We start from the raw sequence: 22,459 nt of genomic DNA, 5'->3' as shown, positions 1-22,459 counted from the left end.
CGGCAGCAAGCACGGGGTGACATTCAAACAGGCAGTGGAGCAGGACTGGGCTGGCTGGATGGCAGCCAGCAAAACTCGCTGGGGCGTGATGATTGCAGAGGGGTTGAGATCGATGGGACCCCCGGAGTGAGCCCAGCCACCCTGCTCTGAGTCCTGCCTGGGGAGGGGATGGAGGGGAAAAAGTGCAGAAGAAAAAGCGATTGTGGACGAAATGCTGAACTGGAAGGGAGGGTGGAGGACGCTCCTGGCCGCTTTCTGCTCCCGCAGCTGTGGGGCTGTGGGGCACGGATGGATCAAGTTACGGATGGATGGATGGACTGGTGGACCAAGGGACGGATGGATGGATGGACGGGTGGACCAAGGGACGGATGGATGGATGGATGGATGGATGGATGGATGGATGGATAGACGGGTGGGTGGGCGGACGGACGGAGGGATGGATGCCCTTCCAGGGGGGCGGCCCCTTCTCCCCTCCCTGCCCCTCCGGCCGGGCCGGGCCGGGCGGCGGCTCCGCTCCCCCCGCGGGGCCGCGCCACCGCTCCCCGCCCCCGCGCTGCCGCCGCCGCATTTAACGGGGCGTGCGGCCGCCGCCGGCCCGTCCCGGCCCGTCCCGCCGCCTCCCGGCCATGGCGCAGCCGCCGCTACCGCTGCTGCTGGCGCTGGCGTTGGGCTTCGCCGCCGCCGCCAAGTCCCCGTACCAGCAGGTCCTGCAGCACAGCCGGCTCCGCGGCCGGCAGCACGGGTAAGCGCGGCGGGAGGGCGGATCTCCGTGTGCGCACCTCCCCGGGGAAAAAACTTTTTTTCCCTTATATTTGCACAAATCTCGGTGGGAAGCGGCGGCCCTGCAGCGGCTGGCAGCTCGGTTGCCCTCTCGCCCATCACCGGGCACCGTCCGGTTCTTTGCGCGGGTGCGGAGGCGCCGGCGAGCCCGGGGCCGGCTACCAGCAGCTCGGCCCAACACTCGGGGAAAACTCCGGCGCTTGCTTTCTTCCTGGGATAATGACTGTTTCTTTCTTCCGGGGTTAAGGACTTTCATCCTCGGATAACAATTTTTTCTTTCTTCTTTGGATGACTTTATTCCTTTCTTTTAGGATGCTTAATATTGCAGATGTCATTTTAGACTACGCAGTGATTCTTTATCACTCTATCCCCACTAAGGAAAAAGGGGAAAAAAATAAATCCCAGATTTTGAATGGTTAAACATTTTGGGGAAGGAATTCTCCTTTTCGTAAATTTATAGAAAAAGAAAGAAAATTCATTCAATGGTAGAGGAGTATCTCTGTGGAGTAAGCATCAATCTACTCTTTGGCTGGATCCCCCAGTAAGTCTTGAAAGTTTTCTTGAGAAACAGTTTTTAAAATGTAGTGGAAATTAGGATGGGTGAAAGGATGACAAATGTTTCAGCTGGTTTTTGTCATTAATGGAACTGTAGCTTCTACTTAAATGGATTGCTGAAAACAGGGTCATGAAACGCCTTTTAAAAACTCCGAGACTTAAATATTACCATATTATACATTAGCTGGCAGGGATCCAGGTCAGTATTTAAGAAACAGGGTATGCTCTTTCTGTATCTGATCAGGTACAGAATCCAACAGACAAATTCTGAGCTGGTGTCTATTTGTAAAATCTCAATAATTGAAGAATTACAGTGATATGCATACAAATACAGTGAGCCTGGTTCTTTATCTCTACATGATCTGAAACTAAGTAAATATCCAGTTCTGCTGATAGCCTTGAGGCAGATGTTTGCTCAGACTCGGTAAGTTACAGTGCAGTCCTGGCATAACTCAGTGCACTCTGCAGAGAGAAGCCTGTTACTCCCTGTATAATCAATAGAGGTGCAGGGCAATGTGACTGTGGTCCATGCTGGTGCCTGAGGTGTTAGGGAGACACAAGGAATTAGCACACCAGGGTTTCCAGACAAAGTGAAGTTATGCTTAGATAAATCCAGCCACAGCACTTTGCTCACTGGTCCCTTTCTGATGGAGAGAGCAATTTATACCAAGCCAATTTTTAAACATCAACTGAATTTTGAACATTGATTAATGATATGCCAAACGGATACAGCAACACAAAAACAGCCCCATGGATGTAAGGTGTGTTGTTTTGCTTGCAGGAAGGGAGCTTAGGAGGGATGTGCAACCAGGGCTGCCACTCTTTCTGCTGTGAGCATCCCCACACATCATCAATGCTCCTATTGAGCCGGGAGCAAGTTGGGTGGCAGAGCTTGGCCCTGCAGCAAAACTTGTATGTCTTAATTAACTTTTTTTAAAGTGAATCAGCTCAAGTCTGGGAGGGGAGCTGAGGAGTATAGAAGGAACACTAACATTTGAAGATGACAACCTAGGAGCTCTCTCCTCAAAACCCACCTGGCTTTGTGGGCACTGCACGGTGTTGGGGAGCTTCACGGGTGCAGTCACTGCAGGTAGCTGGGACCATATGGTAGGTCCTGCTCTTCTCTGCCTCTTTCTGAAGGGCAAACCCTGCACCAGCAGCTCCCAGCTGCTGCCTGCCAAGTGGAAGGCTTCAGCTGAAGGGGAACAATAGGCAGTTTTATCCTCGAGTCAGCACGGCTGGCTGGGAACGGCATGGCAGAGGTGATGAACTCCAACAAGGAGAGGGGAGAGTGTTGACAAATTCATTTTAAGCCAGACTGGGCAGAGGACCAGAACACGCACGGCAGGGAGCCGCTACTACAGCCTGTCTGTGGGAATCATTGATAACATGGCCCTAGGGGGGGATTTTTCCACACTGAAGAATAACTGGGAAGAAGTTTTCTCTGATAAATCAGGGAGGGAGCAGCAGCCCTGCGGAGCCGCAGTCCCGGGCAGGGAGGAGGGAGGAAGGCAGTGTTGGGTTCAATGCTGTCCTGAAGGCACAAGGGTTTTCTTGGCAGGCTGCTCCCAGGGATCCGGGGAAAATGATCAAACAAGTCCTTCAGTAGCCAGGCTTGTCAAGACAAATATTAGAGGGATTGTCCACTGCCGTTAGCCAGACACTGAAATTGAGGCAAGGTTTGGAATTTCGATGTAATTGGAACCATATTTCGGCCTGGCGGGGCCAGGGTAGCCGAGGTGGGCTGAGTCAGAGAGCACAGACGTCTCTCTAAGCGATGATTTGGTGTGGAAATTACTGAGCCTGGGCCAGCTTGCACCAGCTGAAAGTCTGGCTTTGTGATTTCTGACTTTTTTGCAGTAGATTATTTCTCTTTGTCCCTCGCCTTAAATATAGAAAGGGAATTAAATGCTTTCATGCAGAATCAAACTATCGTTACTGGATATGGCAGTAACAAGAGAAAAGGTGAGCCTAAGTCCCCCAGGTCCCACGGGCTCTCACCTTCCCCTCAGGGCAGGACGAAGATGTCAGGACCGTTCAGGGTCAGATCCTGCCTCTGCAGGACCCTGCGTCAGCCATGTCAACAAAGACTCATTGAAGACAAGCCAAGCTCCAGCCAAGACTGGTGCTGGAGTTAGGCAACATATAGAAGACCCTCATGTTAATTCATGTTAATTGACCCTAATGATGGTCAGACTGATCTGTTTTGGAGAGATGAATTTGGGGTGCCGGTGAAAAGCAAGTGTGGCCTCAGGAAGACTTGGTGGTTGGGCTGCAAACTCCTCTTTTATTAATTTTGGTAGGCAAGAAAGCAGTGTCTCAGTCAACCCAGTGTGAAACAGGCTGCTGTCTGTTTTCCTAAACAGATCAGCAAGACCTTTACAACAGCATCTACAGATTCCATCAGGAGTTTAATTTGTGCAAATGAAAACTCTGCCTTGGACAGTGCAGAGCACTTCTGATGGGCTGAAGTAATTATTTATGTATTTTGATTAATTATTTGTGTTCCCTCCATCTGCTTGGCAGCTAATACCGTACATACTTTTGGTGCTGCTGCTGCAACTAGGACATGGTGTTGGTGTTGGGAATCCAGTCTCAGTTGAGCTGAGCATGCTCAGCTTGCTTGGGCGTTTACTACAGCTCTGGCTCAAGCCCAGAGACAAGTCGGTGGCCTCACAACCCAGATCCATAAATCAGATCTCATGCATTGACCGTGCATTGTCCACATCCCTGGCCAAGGCTGCTGGCCACAAACCACAGAGCTGGTGAGCCAGGCTGAGCAGGGAAATGCTGTGCTGGCCAAACCAGCAGCGAGGAAACTCCCAGCTCTTGTGTGACCATGTCTTTGCTCACAGTGATACCGCTTCTTAGAAAGCTGAAGGGCTACAGTCAGCTTTCAGTGGGGTTAGTCACACGTGTAACACCAACCATCTGCTTTTCTGGTTGAGATGAAGCTTTTGGTACCTTTGGGGGTGATACAACCACCCTCAATCTGTGCTGTTGAAACTGGAGTGGGCAGTGCCACTGCTCATTTTCTCCATCAGCTGCTCAGCATCCATGTCCAGATTCAGCTGAGTCTGCCATACAGCAAAAGCACATGTTCTGGTTTTGGTGCAAGTCAGTCTATAGGCTGATAAATACCTGTTTGCTTTTAGGTCTTAAATGACAAAATAATGTGGATTGTTTTGAAGGATTTGAAGTGTTGCATAACTTTATCAGGTTTTAGCTGGGATCCCAAACTGGAAGTAGCTGTTCACCATGGAAATACTGACCAAAGTATTACTTTTAACTTAATTTCTTTATATTTTGGTGAGAGGTTCAACATGGGAAAAAGTCAATGAAGAAAAGATACCCTGACAGAGTGAAGAGAGATCTCTTTCACTGCTTCTTCCACTTCATGGTAGTTATTATACGCTCAAATTGAGCAAATTGACTTACAGCTCTCGAAGTTTCCTCCCTTGCAATACCAGCAGGGCTTTTCGGGTGCTGTCAGGTCAGGTCTGACTCTGCATTGGGGTTCAGCACCAACAGGGGGGAGGCTTACAGGACCCTCTTCTGCTTTCTCATTACCTGTAGCCCCAATGTGTGCGCAGTGCAGAAGCTGATCGGCACGAACAGAAAATACTTCACCAACTGCAAGCAGTGGTACCAGAGGAAGATCTGCGGGAAGTCCACGTAAGTACCTGAGCACTGGTCAGGGTCTCCCCAAAGACCCTGTTGTGGAGGTGGGTGCTGGGTAGGACAAGCAGATGGTGTGACAGACGTGGGATGTCAGAGCCCATGGTGTGGGCTTAACATCTATGTGTGTTAAGAATTGGTCTAGCCTTTTACTCCCTAAGAAATATTTGCCTTTTTCTCAATTTGCAAACATGATCCTAAAACACTTAGATGTTAAGAATGGAAAGTACTGTGTAAATACAAACCCTGATGGTTTATTCTAATTGCATTTTTATTATACTTATAGAGCTCTCAATGCCGTAATGAAGTGTGTACCAGATGTTTTCTAGTACTTAGCCGTGTCTCTCTACATGCATAGCTAAAGAAAAAAAAAAGGCAATCCAGAACTGACGGATATTAGAGAGGACATAAAATTCATCTACACATGTTTGCTTTGGAAGGAAAAACAGAAATAAGGCGAAAGAGGTGTCAGTCTTAGCCAACACTCTCTGATGACTCCACCAGGAAAGTTAATTAGACTTGCAGGCCAGTTCCCCGTTTAAAATTGCAAACAATAATATTCAAGTAGCTGTTGCATAAAGTATCTGTGTGAGCAGCCTCGGGACATTCTTCTGAAAGATGTAGTCAGCAGATAATTAAGGATATGCGTGCTTGACTATCTGCCAGGCTGTAGATCAGGAGTGGGGAATCTTTTTACTTGGTGTAGGCCAAACTGGGCTTTCAGACACATTTGCTGGCCCAGACTTTAGCACATACTACCACGTTACCCAATGTCAGTGCAAAGGTGCTGGCTGTGGGGAACAGGGCTGTGGGCCAGGTCTGGTCCTGGATCTGCAAGGTCAAGAAGAACAAACAGCACAAAGTCCTCTCATGTGTTTCTGATACGGTCTGATGTGAATTGTGATTAGATCCATAGGAACATGCTGTTCTTTACTGCAGAATAAATAACTTCTGTGTCTGTAGTCAACAGCAGACTTTGAGATCTTGAAGTCTGGTAATCTGTATTGGTTTTATTTTGGTTGCTTGCATTGGTTTAGCTGTGCTGGCTGATCATGGGGATTCGTTTCATGTGTCTGGTGTTGGTATTGTGAGAAAGGATGCAAAATAGGAGGTGTCACTGTGAATGGCTTTTGGCCTTTCATTGTACTACCCATGAATTTGTCTAAAAGAGGAAAATTCTGTACTTCAGGAGGATATATTGCAGGATATACCATATAGAGAGCATGTATAGTGGTTTCCCTTATGTCCAGTTGTCCTTACAGAACCAAAAAAAAAAAAAAAAAAAGTAAAACCAAACAAGCAATACCCCCCTCCTCCTTAATTCTACAAAACCACCAAATCTGGAAAGACTTAATTTGGGTGATTAGAGTTCAGGCTCTCATCTTGGCCAAGTGGTGGCTTTTTTGATGTAAAATGGACAAGATTATGGCATGGCAATATGGTATTGTCATTGCCTCTTCTGATAACAGAGTAGCTTAGTAGGTCTCCAAAGAAAACATGACTCAGCTGTGGATGTGGGATTGCTTTCTTTTATAGTCACTGAAAGGCAAAGCCATCCAGCCACAGATTTCTTCAGCTCTGAAGCAAAAGGGAAACTAACCTCATGTAACCCAAGTGTGCAGCTGTATTTGGCAGAAACAAACTCACCCACTTATCTCCAGAAAGAAGTGGAACAACTGGCATCTGGCAGTATTTTATGATTTCATTTGAGCAGAAGGGGTCGGTTTCTTCTAACCTCACTTTCTCTGCTTTTACCCAAGGGTCTAAACCAATGACGCATTGCTGAAAGAAAAGCTTACACAGTGTTAACCTGCCTGTTAACCTGTGAGATAATATTCCCATTATATGCGGAATTTGCTCACTGTTCTTCACTTTGCATCATCTCAACAATGGGTCTTATTGTCATCTTCTCTTTTCCTAGTCATTTTTGAGCCCGGGCCCTACTTTGTCCTTTAGCAGAGCTTGTGCAGAACAACAGAACATGCCTTGACTCGCATTTTCCAGAGGACCCTGGGACAGCTATGATTACAAACTTTTGCTGGTGATGGCTCCCACTGGACGTGGTATTCCTGGCGTATGGAAGCAATCAGGAGTCATTTGGGCTGTAAAGGACACGTGTTACACTACAGCAGTCAGATTCTTAAAACCGTGTCAGGGTCTGATGCTGTGCCAGACTCAGTGCATCAGCACCCAAGAGAGTGTGTGGGCACAGTTAACAGTGGGTGTTCAGCACAAACCCTCAAAACTGACCTGTTATATGGGACTGAGCTGATCCGTGAGAGGTTTCGCGAATACCAGCAGCCTTTAAATCCCAGAAGGAGTCAGGATTTGGCATGTTCATCAGCATAAGTGGGTGGATCCAACTTTTGCTTGGGATCTGTAGTCAGAAGTCCTCTCCTGAAGCTATGTGCTTGGTCCTCCCATTGGAGGGGGATCTACTCCATCAGCCCAGGGGGGGCTGTGAAGCTAGATGAGCATGGTCATTTCTCTCTTCTTCCTAAAAGGTTTTTCTCATGAGAAGAATAGTCCTGGGATTGTAGACACTTGACTCATCTCATCTACTTCACGTTTGACCGGTTGTTATCCCCTGTAGAGAATCCATTGTCCTTCTGAAAGGGTCAGTGGTGCAACAAGTTGGGTGCAAATGCCTGGGTCTAGGAAGATAGTTAAACTGCTTTGATTTCTTTTCTTTTCCTGCTCTGAGCACTGTTTCAAAGAGGTAGTAGAGAGGGAGGTCAGTGAGAGACCAGGTACTGCAGAGGTGCAAAGCTGAGCTGCTGCAGGGCTGACTCAGAGCAGAGAAACTCAACCCTGGGTGAGGAAGGCAGAAAAGCTGCTGCAAGCCTGTAGCACAACCTCACTCCTTATTGGATGGTCACATCTTGCATCAGGAGACACAGAGTGACTGGAGCAGCAAGGAAACCAGCTCGAAAAAAGTGAATGTGCCTGGTCTTTAATCTTTTCTCTGGGTGCATCCTTTTCAGTTGCTGCTGTAGCATGATGGAAACTTCAACTCGTTCATCAGCAGAGGACTCCTACCTCCCTATCTACTTTTTTTCTTTGTTTTTCTTGTCTTTGCTTAAGTATTGGCTCACATAGTTAGGAAGAAATTAGAGGATTTATGTACATTTTTTATCATTGCATTACTTGCTGATGAAGTGAGATAAGACAGTTGGCAAGAAGTCTGACAGTGCTTTGATTTTAATGAGCACTGAAACAAGGTTGTTTTGGTAATTAGGTAATTTTCCACTGCTGGTTATTCCAAAGCCAAAGAAATAGTTTATTTAGAGTATATTCTCATAGTTGGGCCTGTGTTTTTTGTATTTTTTTCTACCTTCTGTATGCACTGAACTCATTCTTCCAGAACTGGAGTTGCGATTGAATATGTCCCCATGCACTTTTTTGTAATGAGAATGAAAAGACAACTTACATAAACATGGTTTTTGAATATTTTTTGAGGAATAACTACTAGTAGTAAGTTGTCCCTTAATACATTCCTTTTTTTTAACTTTTAAATTAACTTTCCTTTTCTTGTCTGATGTACTTCCCTCAGTTCAGGAGAAAAAAAACCGACTCTCTGGCACTTACTTTACAAAAACAAAACATATGGGTTTTATTACAGGAAATTATTACAAATGGATCTTTATTCACTAATATATGCCTAAGCTTATTTTTATTACCTTGAAAAATGCACTTAAAATTTAATTTCAGATCCTGAGAATGCAACAGCGGTGAAACAATGCCTAATAAAAGCCAGGGAGCTTGCTTCCGGAGTCAGACACAGATAGACATTTAAGAAATACAGTGTTTCAAAACCAGAGGCTGAAAAGCTATAGATTTGGCTCAGAATTCCTCACTGAGGAGGTCAGGAAATTGTGGTCAGAGGAGCTGCGGAGTGGATGACAAATACTCTTTGTAGGAGGGCATTGCTAATTGAACCCACATCGCTGGCACCCGCTGTCTCCTGGTGTAGCGGTCTGGAGCTGCAGAGCAGACACCAGGAATGGGGCTGGACATGGCAATTCCAAAAGCTTTTGTGCAGAACCTGCCACACGGCACAGTGGTTGCAAAGTGTTCAGTGTTTTCTCCCATGAGCTGTTTGCCCCTGGCCATGTAAAAGAAATACTCCTTACAGCAGACTGTGGCTCTGACCCAGCTGGAGGAGGACATGTCAAAGGAGCAGCCTTCATCCCATATGGATGTGTACTGTAGCATCAAGATGCAAAGTCCTGGAAGCAAGGCAGGGCAGCCGTCAGCCATGGCTGTACTGGTCCTCCCTAAGACCTGGAGGTGTCTGCAGGACCATCTTCCCAGAAAGGGTTGTTGGGGATTGGAACAGGCTGCCCAGGGCTGTGGTGGAGTTACCATCTCTGGAGGGGTTGAGCAGATGCAGAGATGAGTTTCATAGGCACATGGTTTAGAGGTAAACTTGGCAGTGTCATGTTGATGATTGGGCTTGATGATCTTAAAGGTCTTTTCCAACCTAAACAATTCTATGATGGCCTGTGCCCAGCCTGGAGTGACCCCTTCAACAGTGCCCATGTGCCTTTAGGTGGTCTGGGTGGTCTTGTGCTTCCATCAAGCCCACCAGCCACAGAAGGGCAAATGACTGAAGGTGGTTTTTACAGTCCCCATCTCTGGCTGTAGTAGGTGTGAACACTGGGCTGAGCACCTCTATGTTCACCTGGCCCTTTGGAGTTTTCTGGTACTCAACTCAAAATGCTGGTGTGCAAGATGCGTAGCAGATGATGCTGGTAGGCCACCTTCAGTGGGTGAGTGAGACAGGGGGCTTGAAGGAGCCCCTGCACAGGTGGAGCTGGCCTCATTACTGGCCTTGGTGCTTCTTGCCATTTGCTTCCCTTGTGGGGTGGTGGTGGAGATACCCACAAACTTGCTGAAAAGCAGATGGTGTGGTCCCTCCATCCCTTCTCGGTGCCCTCCCCTCCCGGCTGTTGGGGCAGCCCTAAGCCCCGTGCTGCAGGCTGCGTGCATCGGCGTCCTGCCCCTTCTTCACAGCTCGTTAATCTCCAATCGATCTATAAATAAGCCTTTTAAAGCCTACGCCAGGAATTATTTATGCTGAACTTTGGAATGATTTCTCTTTAATCAGCTCTTCGTCTTTGATTACAGGTCTGAATCAAGGGAACTGTCTAGACTGGATTTAGTTTCTATGGGGAAAAAAAGAAAAATTGGAGGTAGGGGAGGGAAGTGGTGGGGGGAGAAAGTGTGTGTTTCTAATGAACATGAGACGGAGACGGAGGGGCTGGGGAAAGTGGAGCAGCAGGGTGTTAAGATCTCCAGTAGTTAAAGGAAGGGATTGCTTTAGGCAAACTCTTTCCCACATGGAATATATAATGTCTAGACAATCAGTCTGGGTTTGCTTTGTAATTCTCTTAGGAAACCATGACACAGAATTTATTTGCTTCTGTCACAGAAAAGCAGGTATTTGTTTCACTTACTAGCTCTTAATTACCTTGAAGAATTCCCTCTTAAACCCCAGGCATTTCCACTGTTTGTTAACAATGTTAAAATTATGACAAATATCTGAAGCTTGAGGATTTTCCTTTCTCTCTGAGTGAGCGTGCTGAGGCTCAGTGATACAGCATCCTAATTGTCTTGAATCCATCCGGGAGCTCAGAGGAAACTCTCGTCTTTGGGAGGAACATCTATTCCCTCGCTGTCTTAGCCCATCAATCAGACAGCTTTGCTCCTGTCACACCAAGTGTAAGAGCAATAGGTGAAAGAACCCCTTGTGAAAAATAAACGAGCACCTTCTGGATTGATCATTTTTTTTCTTTTCCCTGTAAATATCAGAACATGTTAACTCAAATGACTGGCTTTGAGAATCAGATGACTTTTGTTTCCCACTGAGCTGCAGATGATGGACACAGCATTCAGGCATTCTTTCTTGCTTATTTAGGGTCTGAAAATCTGCAGGATGGACCCGAGTCCCCAGGACCTGGTCTCTGGCCCCTTTGGTTTTACTGAGGGACAGTGCTTGATTGGAGCAGCAGCTTGCTCCTAGCCAGAAGAAAATGCTCCACTGAGGGTGCTCGAATGGACGTACCCAGGGTTAGCAAAGGTGTTTGTGCTGTGGTACCCAGGGTGCCCATGGGTGCACATGCTACCACCGGTGAAGTTTGTCCTTGCAGGGTTTATCCCAAGCCCTTATGCCCGCGCATCCAAGACCAGGGATGCTCCTTCCCCTCCAGGTTTGTCTTGTGGATTTTGCCATAAGTAAGCAAAGAATTTCTGCTGGTGGACAAGAATGGGGTGAAATGAAGAGGAAACGCTTGGCTGGTTCGGTAAAGCAGCTGCAGAGGAGTTGCAGTGTGTTGCCTTTACAGTGATCAGATGCGACAGCAGCGGTCAGCTGGGGAGGTCCCTAAATGCCATGGGGAATGTGCCCAAATGAACCAGCACTTACAGTGTCTTGCGTAGGTTATCTGTTGGGACCATGACATTGGTTTCCATCCACTATTCGTACAAAGTCTCCTGGAAAGTGTGGTTTTGAAAAGAAATTGTCTGCTTTTGTTTGGTGAAGATATTTGCAACATGAAGCCTTGAAGGAGATAAAAATTGTGGTTTGAGTTTTGTTCAAGTCTATATTTCTAATGAAGAATCTGCTTAGATACATCACAAAATACAGATGGACACAGATCTATAGCCAACAGAGGAAAAGCAGTGAGACGCCATCAGTTAATCTGCCGTATCCATCTCTTATTCCAGAGTAATCAGTTATGAGTGCTGTCCTGGATATGAAAAGGTTCCTGGAGAAAAAGGCTGCCCAGCTGGTAAAAATACTTTTAACATTTTTCAAACTTCTTAAAATTATACAGCTGCCTAGTAAAGTGAAATGTTAGAGAATTACTCAAAGTGGATTTGATTTTTTTTGCAATTTATGCACAATATCACCATGAGCAAGTCAAAAATGGACTCACCAGAGCACCAGCTGAGTGCCAGATCAGCTCCAAAGCATGCAAAATGTTCCAGACAACTTAAAACCTTGGATATAATTAAACTTAATCAAGCATGGGAGGGCCATAGGGAGCTACATATTCCAACAAGTAATATAGCTGTGTTGGAAATACAAAGGAGTGATAGAGTAGCGCACAGTTCTGCCAATCTCTGCTCATTTTTATTTTGGCAAGCACAAGGTTAGTGAAATTGCATTTAGGAGAAAATACAATTCAGTCACTGGTGGGGATTGAGAGGGAATTAACTGGGTTTATTGAAGAAAGACACAGTCTGCTTTTGCTTTCTGAATGCTTCCTTACACAAAAGTTTGATGCCGCTCAGTTAACCACGTGGGCTGGTGTGGCTGGGAGAGCAGCAGTGAGCTGCCGGCCCCGAGCACCAAAAGCCTGACTACAAACAAGGGTTCGGCAAAAGCAGTTAATATCTTTGCTCGCCTCATTTCACATCCATATAAACCCAGAGTAACTCCATTTAAACCTGCAGAGATGCAGTAGATCCTGGATTGCACTCCTGTAATTGAGGCTGAAGCTGTCAGACTATGATTATTTATTATCTAATTAATGAACAGATCTGAGTTCCCTGACGTGCTTCATTTCCCCAAGCGTTTTTGCCAGTAGCTCTCCTTTAATTCAGCTTGGTGCAGGGAAGGATGAGTGATGTTGTGCTGGGAACAAACCTTCTCTTTTTTCAGCACTGCCACTTTCAAACATCTATGAAACCCTGGGAGTCGTTGGGTCTGCCACCACACAGCTCTATTCCGACCGGTCTAACCTACGACCAGAAATCGAAGGACCTGGAAGTTTTACAATTTTTGCCCCAAGTAACGAGGCCTGGGCATCCTTGTCTGCTGTAAGATTTAATTCCTCTTCTTTCTCCTCTTCCTCTGGCTTTTTCCTAGTGGAGATCCACCTCTGCACAGGTCTGGATCCAGCCCCATTTAGCAGAACAGACACAGTCCTGACATGGGAAGGTCTATGAATATCTATGATGAGAATCACTGTGCTGGTCCATCAACTCCAGAGCTTTGTTTCTGAAACACTAGAGAGATGTGGATACTCTCCAGTGGGTGGATGTAGAAATCACCTCAATCAGGTTTCCCTACCTCCTACCATTACAAACTGCATCAAGACCTGCAGCAAGTGACTTTTTTTTTTCCCATCCCTTTTGTTTTTTCTTGTTGACCCTTACTAGTCTAGTTGTTCTTAATAATTTGCACAAGTAGCCAGTCCCAACTGGAGCCTCTGTAAACGTGCAGCCTTTGTGCATCGGTGTGCTCCGATGCCCAGTTACATATAAATTTCCCTTACATTAGTTTTGATTTTCTCACTCAGTGTCTTGCTGAATTTCCACTCCTGAAATTGTCACCACTGTCCTGCTGGTGCTCCCATCCTAGTGGAGCATCTCTGTGAACAAGGGAGAGTCCTGATTGTACAACCCCTATCCAGTTACATGCCATTTAAATCACTTGTTCGTGTGTATATATATATATATGTATATATATATACGAAAAAATATATATACAGGAACAACTACTGGGGCAGGGAGGGGACATCTTTTTGGCTTTCCCCACTACCAAGCCTCTATCCCAAACCTGCACCAGCAGAGCTCCTTACAGGGATGATGCTGTTGGGGAAGGTCTCCTGGTATATTTGTCCTTGACCCTAAGTGATGCCTTTTGTTGCCTTACTGCTCATTTTGATGCAGTGATCCCACACTGCAGCTTGCTGCCATCATCCCTTCATCTGCCAAGGATGGGGCATTCTAGAGCTGCTAGCTGCTGTCGTAAAGCAAAAGATAAAGATTTACAAAAGTTAGAGCTCTTAATTTGCACAGATGGATTAAGGCTGAATAGATCACTTAATAACACACACACACACCTTGGATGCAGCCAGACCTCCTGGCTCTCTCTAACAGCTGGCTTAATTGCACTCGGCACTGAAAAATTACTTTTTTTCTGATTTTCAGGAAACTCTGGATTCCTTAGTCAGTAACGTCAACATTGAGCTGCTCAATGCCTTGCGCTACCACATGGTGAATAAACGTGTCCTCACAGATGATCTGAAACATGGGACTACACTTAACTCAATGTACCAGGACCTGCCTATCCAGATTCACCACTATCCCAATGGGGTAAGACATTTGTATTCAACTTACCCAGAGTGGGTTTGCTTTTCTGCTGTGTTGCATCTTCTACATTGTCTTTGGGCTTTCAGGACCCTGTAATGCTTAGGTTGACAACTATGGATTTAGGATACATATTTAGAAGGAGCTTGAAAAGAATATTTATAAGCAGATAGTTTCATTGATGCTGTTGGAGGGAAGTTGCCCACATCACTATGTAATGATTTGTTCTTGCATAATTTCTTAGTCTTGATGATTCAGGGTAGACAAAACACTGATTATTTTGAAACCTCTTTAAACATGAAATGTTTCAAACATGCCTGAAAGAGCATTCTCATTCTTTGTGTGGGAAACCACACATTGGGGAAACCACATTTCTGCTCTGCTAATTCAATATTATAGCACTTGCTGCATTTGAAAAACAGCAGAGGCTGCTTTACCTTCTTCACAAAATGTCCCATGGCTCTTTTCCTCTGCAGATTGTGACTGTGAACTGTGCCAGGCTGCTGAAAGCTGACCACCATGCCACCAACGGAGTGGTTCATGTCATCGACAAAGTGATCGCCACCACTACAAACAGCATTCAGCAGATCATTGAGACTGAGGAGAGCCTGGAAACGCTTCGGGTGAGTCCAGCCAATGTGTGCTCTGGGGATCCTTAAAGTTGTTCAGTCATCCCACTCCCAGTGAGTTGTCATCAAGAGCTCGCTAGTGCCTGGGTGCTGTGACCCTAAAGCTGCTGATAAAATCCTTGTACCGATATGGCTTATTTTGCTTTAGGAAGAGAAGTCTTTGGTGTCGGTACAAGTGAGTTTTTATGAAAATAATTGTCACTCTGCTATTGTTGTCAGTAAAGAGATGTGGACTGAGTCTGTCTCCTCACTCTTCAGTGGGAGTCTTAGCCTGATTAACTGTTCGAGACTGATAAGCACAAATTTATTTGCCAAGTAAAGGAATAACTTAAAAAGCACAGGGGTTTTGCAGTTATCTGGTTGTAGGTTCTGATCTGAGTTATTCACTAGAACTACTGTGACCCTTTCCAGGCAGATCAGGGTATTTGAACCAGCTCTCAACCTTGCCAAAAAAGGGCTCTTGTACTCAAGTTTCTGGAGCACAAGAGAACCACGGGGCCAGGTCAAATTTTTAAAGGGACCAAAGTGCTGAAAGAAGCTATTCAGGTTTTTTTTTGTAAGTCCCCTGAAATTATAAAAGCCTTAATAAATCTGGCCCTTAGTGTGTGCCTGGACAAAGTTGCTGACCTTTGTATTCTGGCTGACTGTGTTTTACCCTCTCTCCTTATTTCTCCGCAGGCTGCTGTGGCTGCCTCTGACCTCAACAGCTTGCTGGAAAGCGAAGGCCAGTACACACTCTTGGCTCCAACCAACGAAGCCTTTGAGAAGATCCCACGAGAAACACTGAACAGGATCCTGGGGGACCCAGAAGCCCTGAGGGGTAAGTGCTTGTTTACTGAGCCCATGGAGAGACTGAAGAGTATTTTGAAGGGCATCTGAACGGCTCCTTGATACACTCAAACAACAGCTGCAGTAAACACATTTGACAGATTCCAGCTTGTTAAACTGGACAGACCAGACTTCTTTGGATGTAGATGTGGTGGACGTGTTGGCATGGCAGAGGGAGTGGTATCCAAATGTGGAGGAGGGAGTTGAAGTAGTCTCTTTTCTGAGTTTTCCTTTAGCACTCCTGTATGCGATGGTGATTTCTATCAATCCAGCAAAATGCAAGAAAACCAGTATCTAATCAGTGTAACTCCCCCTGACAAATGAGTCAAATAACCACACAAAACTTATTGAAGTTGACAAAGGTGTATAAAAATTACTTTTTTTAAGCATTTAGTTTCCCAGGCTGGTGAATTAAAACCATCACAATTTAAAATGACTGCGCATCTTTTGGAGTGGAGTCCCATACTATGCTCTATAGGAGGCCCTTGCCCTTGAACAGGATCCCTAAAAGCTGCAGTAATTTTATAGTTGATTGTTCCAGCTCTCTAAGACACTTGCTTCTCCTACAGACCTGCTGAACCATCACATCCTGAAGTCAGCCATGTGTGCTGAGGCCATCATCGCTGGCCTGACAATGGAGACTCTGGAAGGAACCACCTTGGACGTGGGCTGCAGTGGAGAAGAGCTGACCCTCAATGGGAAGCCCATCATTGCCAACAAGGACATCCTGGCTACCAATGGCGTTGTACATTTTGTTAATGAGCTGCTGATCCCAGACTCAGGTACTGATGCCTCTCTGCATCTTTCTGTTGCCTTTTGTCTACTTTTCTTTTTTGCCAAGGAAATACTGGATTTAGAGGGTGTAGATATTCTGTAGCAATGGGTGGATTGCCTTTAACGCAAGGTCACTATGCATTGCTTTTCTTTTCAGCTAAGACCCTGTTTGAGTTGGCACAAGAATCTGAAGTTTCCAAGTCTACAGACCTTTTCAGACAAGCTGGTCTCAGTTCTCATCTAACTGGCAGCGAGAAAGTGACCCTCCTTGCCCCAGTGAATGATGTGTTCAAAGGTAAACTGGGGAGTAAATCCCTTTTTTGCATTAGTCTGGGCCACATTTCAGCCAAGTTTCAGTGCACAAGCATGTAAATCCTCTCTCAAATGCCTCAGCTATAGGCAGTGGCATCTAGCTTTAAAATTAAAAACTAGTGTGGGTAAAACTCTGTATCTGGGCTTTTTTAGTGTCTTGGTGGTTGTTTTAAGTGAATCACTGGTTCTTTCCATACTTTTTGCTGCAGATGGACTCCCCACTGTTGACAGCAACATGAAAAACTTGCTTCTGAACCACATTGTTAGAGATCAGCTCTCCTCTAAATATCTTTACCATGGACAGAAACTACAGACTCTGGGTGACAAAGAACTGAGAGTTTTTGTGTACCGCAATGTAAGTCCCTGCAGTGTGCAGTGCTGTATATGGCTGAATGATGTTTGTTTTCTGCAATGCTATGGCTATCATGTAAAAGTTATAACTGAGCATTGCGGAAAGTATAAAAATCTTTTGAAGCATAGGCTAATAAAGTCTTTTTTTTTCTTCAATTTTGTTTTCAGAACCTTTGCATTGAAAATGCCTGCATTGCTGCCCATGACAAGAGAGGAAGGTTTGGGACACTGTTTAGCATGGACAAAATGTTGACTCCACCATCTGGCTCAGTGATGGATGTTCTCAAGGCAGACCATCGCTTCAGGTGACCTTTCTGCTCTTCCTAAGTGCTATTTAGGAGCAAAAGAGCTGCCAAAGCAGTTTCTGTTTGTTATGCATCATAGTCATGACTATATGTATTTTTTTTTAACATCAAGAGAGCATCCAAAACCATAGTCTCATCCCTAAATTATAGGGAGTGAGACTTCAAATAACCTTTCCATGAATTGTGAGCCAAGAGTGTGTGGTCCCCCTTAACATAGTAAGAATCTGTCTCCGAAGCCATCTCTGCCCATCAGAGCCACTGTGGCCAGGCCTCCCTGCCTCCAAGGATTCAGCATCTCCAGGTTGCTTTGCCATTTCTCAGATGTTCTGACTGGACCTCACAGGCTCATTTCATACCTAATCGACTTTTTGGTTAATAATTGATTTACAGGAACCCAGCAGCATCTTTGTAATTGTAACTCTTTTGAACACAAGATGCAATTGCTCAAAAACTAATAAAAGTAGTTTATAGTGAAGCATTTTCTCTTTGTTTTGCAGTACGTTGGTGGCTGCAATCCAATCTGCAGGTCTGACAGAGAACCTGAACCGGCCAGGCACCTTCACAGTGTTCGCTCCAACAAACGAAGCTTTCCGAGCCATGCCCCAAGGGGAACTGAACAAACTCATGGGTGAGCATTTTTACAGTATTTGGAGGAACAGCTGCTGGGTGCTATTGGCATGATATGGGAGAAATGGCTAAATTTCTATGCCATATCCTGTTCTTTGACCCTGTCTGTTGAAAGCATGGGCTTCCTGCACAACTGATTTGGATAAGCCGTATCCAGCAGAAGGCCAAGGACACACAGTGGCACTGAATTCTCACACAACATGTAGGCATGAGTTTATACTTAAGCACAGCAGATATGCCCTCAAGTTGTTCCAGGGGAGGTTTAGATTGGATATTAGGAAAAATGTCTTCCCAGAAGTGGTTATCCAGCACTGGAACAGGCTGCCCAGGACAGTGGTGGAGTCACCATCCCTGGAGGGGTTTAAAAGATGTGGAAATGAGGTTCTTAGAGACATGGTTTAGAGGTGGACTTGGCAGTGCTGGGTTAATGGTTGGACTCTGATCTTAAAGGTCTTTTCCAACCAAAATGATTCAAGTGTGTGCTGCAAACTTACTGTGACTTTAATTTGGCTGTGCTGGCTGGTGTAAGCAAGATAACTCTAAGGTGTTTCTAGTGGAACCAATGAGGTCTCTGCCTTGCAAGTCAGGGATGGAAGAAGTGGAAATGTGGCTGTCAATCACATAAGACCAGAGTGTCTAAAGTAAGTTTTGCAAATAGAAACCATGGCCCACATTCAGCTCCAATTTACACTGCATTAAATTTAAGTAGTAAAAGGATGGAGCTGTTGCTCCGTCTGTGTATGTGGACAAAGCAGGAAGTCTGGTCTGATCCTGAGAAGACAATAAATATTCGAGTCTAGCACAGATGAAGACCAATATCCTGAAAAGCACAGGCATGCAGGCTGGGTGTGGAAAAAAACATGGGAATGTTTCATAACGCTCTTCTTGATAAGCAGCACAATCTTTTATTTTGTTTGTGTTAAAAATTGGCCGTGGTTGGAAACAATGTCAGGTATTTGAGTGTAACGTCTTCTCATCATTAAAGCCCAACCAAACATTGACATAATAATTTGAGAAGCATCTACCCATGGTAGCTGGTTATCCTTTTAAGTGCAGGGATGAGGAACTGGTGATATCAGACTGCATAACCAGACTAGTGCTTCATGTATAAATATTTCAGAACTGGTTTGTAGCTATTGTAAACGGCTGCAGGAATGAAGTATCCCAGATGCAGACACTTCAGATGTTCTTGTTTTTTCACACAAATATTTAGCTTATGCTTCTGATGAAGAAGTGAATCATGCTGGTGAGGACGTGCAGTGTGAACTGTGGCCACCCTAGGAAAACTGTAATGGAAAAAAAGCTCACAGTGTATTCAGAAATGGGTAGTGAAACAAAAAGTCCCCCTTGCTGAAGGGGTTGCTCTGGTTTCATAGATAGAGACCATCTCTTGCACCAGCTGTTCCCCATCAGCTGTCTGGGGGTTTTACCAGTGAAAGCCCATGTGTGCCCATCACTGCCTCTTCTGGAAAAACAGATTGCAAAGGGGAAGCATCTTTTCTTCCTAAGATCTTTTTCAAAGCATGACTATATGAGTAGAGACTCAGTGGGATGGCTATCGGGCCACCAATCTGCAAGGTATTAGTGACATTTCTCCTGTACTTTTCCCCTTCTTACTCAGAAATCCTACAGTTCCATCTGTGAAGATTGTTGCAAACTGACACTGGCTTTGGCAAAAGTATTGACATTTGCAAATACCAGAGTGATGTATTTGCTTCCTTATTTCACACAGGGCTTTTTTCCTGCCTAGATTTCCTTGGGAGGTGAAAGCAGAAGCAGGTTCACAGTGTGCACAGTGAGAGAATGAAGGGACTGGAAAACCAAGAAATAGGGATTTTGCGTATACGGCAGATTTGGTACATACCACAGTGGGACACTGGGAGAGTGTCCTTCTGGAGTCACTGGGATCCTGATCTGTCCAGACAGGAATGGCTTCAATGTCCTAACCAGCTCCAGCCAAGGTTCTTCTACTTGGTCGTTTCAACTTTCCATTGTTTCATTGCACTTTGAGGAAATTATGGTATTTTCCATGTAGTATCATTCCAGCACATGGAATACAGGAAGCAAGCGCTGATGCTGTTTTGCAGATTGAAAAGTTTTCTTCCCCCAGGTAATGCCAAGGAGCTTGCCAACATCCTCAAGTTCCACGTGGCTGATGAGATCCTGGTGAGCGGTGCAGTGGGTGCCCTGGTGAGGCTGAAGTCCATGCAGGGAGATAAACTGGAAGTCAGCATGGTGAGCCACCTCAGATGGGGTTTTGTGGTCAGCAGGGCTGTGTCTGTGTTTAGCTGTCCATGGTGAGGACCAAAGTGTGTCTGTGCTCATTTGGGTGGTGTAGGAACGTCTTCCAAACTGGTGCACAGACCCATGGAACAGTGTTTTCTGGGCTGGAACAGAGGGACTGTTGCCATGTGTTCAACCCAACAGGCTGGAAGTCTTGAAATGTGGGGCTTTTTTCAGCTTTCTCCCCAGAAGACCAGTTGTAAATAATTTCCAGGAGCTGTTATAATTTTAACCCCGAGTTGTGGGGGAAAAAGCTTAAATAAATTAAACTAATAGCTTATTCAGCTAACACATCTCTTTTGGTGTAACAAAAATGATCTCTGCATGGTCTCCCTTAACAGCAGGATTTATTTAGACGTATAATTTAATTTCAGAAATTCTGCACTGCATTAAGAGAATGTAGAATCTTTTATTGAGGGTATAAAAAAAAATTCAGAAAGTAAATAGCCCAAGACCCACTCTGTGCATAAGGAAGAAAATGCAGGACAAAAATGGAAAGGCCGGTGTTTCCAAGGGCATTGAGTTGGCCAGCTTGTGTGCTAGACTCTTCCCATGTCCAGTCCCGATCTGCCCTCTCCTGATGCCATCTCCTCAGCCATGGGGGAGCTGGTGGAGGTGTTCTGCTGCCATGGGACAGTGTTCCCAGCCAGAACACTGAGAAAGTCCATGCTCAGGCTATAATTGTTTATATTCTCCTTAATTGGCAAGAAGAGTGAAAATGCCTACAGCCATCCAGTAAATGAATGAATGCAAAGTGAGAGCTTTTTAAATAAAATTGGAAACCACTGATGACAAAAGTTTCTCATTTTTTACTCTTTTTTGTTGTTGTTTTTTCTTCTTCGGAACAGAAGAACAACATAGTACATATCAACAAGGAGCCTGTTGCTGAAAGTGATATCATGGCCACGAATGGTGTGATTTATGCTGTGAACTCTGTCTTGCAGCCTCAGGGTAGGTCCATGGTTAGCAATATCTAGAACCATACCATTAAGGCAGAGCTGCTTTGTGAGGGAGAGGTGACACACGGCAATTGCTTTAGTTTATTGAGGGGGCTGAGTCTGTTATGGGATTTTCAATGCATACTGACATGGAAAATACTCCAAATACTCCAAAATACTGGCAGGAAGCAGCCTGTGTGCTTTGCAGAGTATTTCAGTGCTATTTATGTCCCATCCTTAGCTTCAAGGCCACAAGAAAGAGGTGACGAGCCTGCAGATCCCGCGTTAGAAATCTTCAAACAGGCATCTGCATTATCCCAGGTAAAAGACAAATCTCCCACACTAGAACTACTGAACTTACATTTTGGTAATAATGACTGGAAGATAATATCACCTGCAGATTTTGATTTCCAAAGAGAGTGAGCATGTGTATGTTTCATGGAATGACCAACCCTCTCTTCTTACATGATTTAATTATATAAGAAGTAAAACATTTTGCAATGTGAAGCCTATGGTTTGCAGCACCCTGTGAATGGAACCTTGACGTGGTAATATATATGTCAGCCTCCAATAATGAAGAGTGATTTATCGATAGTTTATGGAGACTAGAGATAAATATATTTACATGAAAACCGTTCTTAGAGCGGTTGGAGATTTGTTGTATTTATGCAAACCTTGTATTTTCTTTCCATGCAGGTTTCTCAGAGGAATCTTCGACTAGGTAAAACAACTTCTCTACCTTGTTTCTAATTTCCATCACACATCCCTCTCCCTTAAAGAGAAGTTTATTCTGTTTTCTTGCTCCAAGCAAGATGTAGCATAACCAGGAGGGGAGGGAACAGGGAGATGCTGTGTGTCTGTCCCACCCAGCTTGCTTTTCTCCTTGCAGCACCCGTCTACTCCCGGTTACTCGCGAGGTTGATGGAGAACTCAGGTTGATTCTGAGCAGCATCATGAGCAACCACAGTCAGCACCTCCATCCCAACCGCTCTGGCTGACAGCTGAAGAGAAGGACAGAATCATTTTTAAAAACCAAATATCACCCTTAAATTTATTTTTGTTTCCAATAAAATGGATAGGAAAAATGAAAAGCCATACATACACATATATATTTGAAGATCATTTTTATTTGGTTTTGACATTAAAGTTCCCAGACTGAGGGTAGGTTTTGTTTTGTTTTTTAAAGTAGTCACTAATTTGCAGATTTTAACATACCCAGTTTTTGGCTTGATATGTATAACACTTATGAGGGCAGGTGCTTAATTCCGCCCTGGTTCAGGAGCTCAGAGGGATGCTC

The 22,459-nt window shown here is 45.1% G+C and overlaps 1 protein-coding gene across 1 annotated transcript; it reads left to right on the top strand.

The window, feature by feature from the left end:
* Positions 1-626: 626 nt before the first annotated feature.
* Positions 627-22,101, top strand: TGFBI (transforming growth factor beta induced; the record flags this gene model as incomplete). The annotated part of the gene is made up of 17 exons (XM_080353129.1): positions 627-742; positions 4,912-5,010; positions 11,743-11,807; positions 12,683-12,840; positions 13,957-14,121; positions 14,592-14,738; positions 15,423-15,564; positions 16,142-16,354; positions 16,504-16,641; positions 16,868-17,013; positions 17,178-17,314; positions 17,812-17,942; positions 20,052-20,176; positions 21,073-21,175; positions 21,404-21,483; positions 21,859-21,883; positions 22,052-22,101. The coding sequence occupies 17 exons, from the start codon at positions 627-629 to the stop codon at positions 22,099-22,101; spliced, it is 2,040 nt and encodes a 679-aa protein (XP_080209255.1).
* Positions 22,102-22,459: the final 358 nt, after the last annotated feature.

This window comes from Nesoenas mayeri, assembly GCF_963082525.1.
Source record: "Nesoenas mayeri genome assembly, chromosome: 14".
Classification (NCBI taxonomy): domain Eukaryota; kingdom Metazoa; phylum Chordata; class Aves; order Columbiformes; family Columbidae; genus Nesoenas; species Nesoenas mayeri.
Note: the sequence above shows the minus strand (reverse complement) of the source record. Positions and strands in the feature narration are given on the sequence as shown.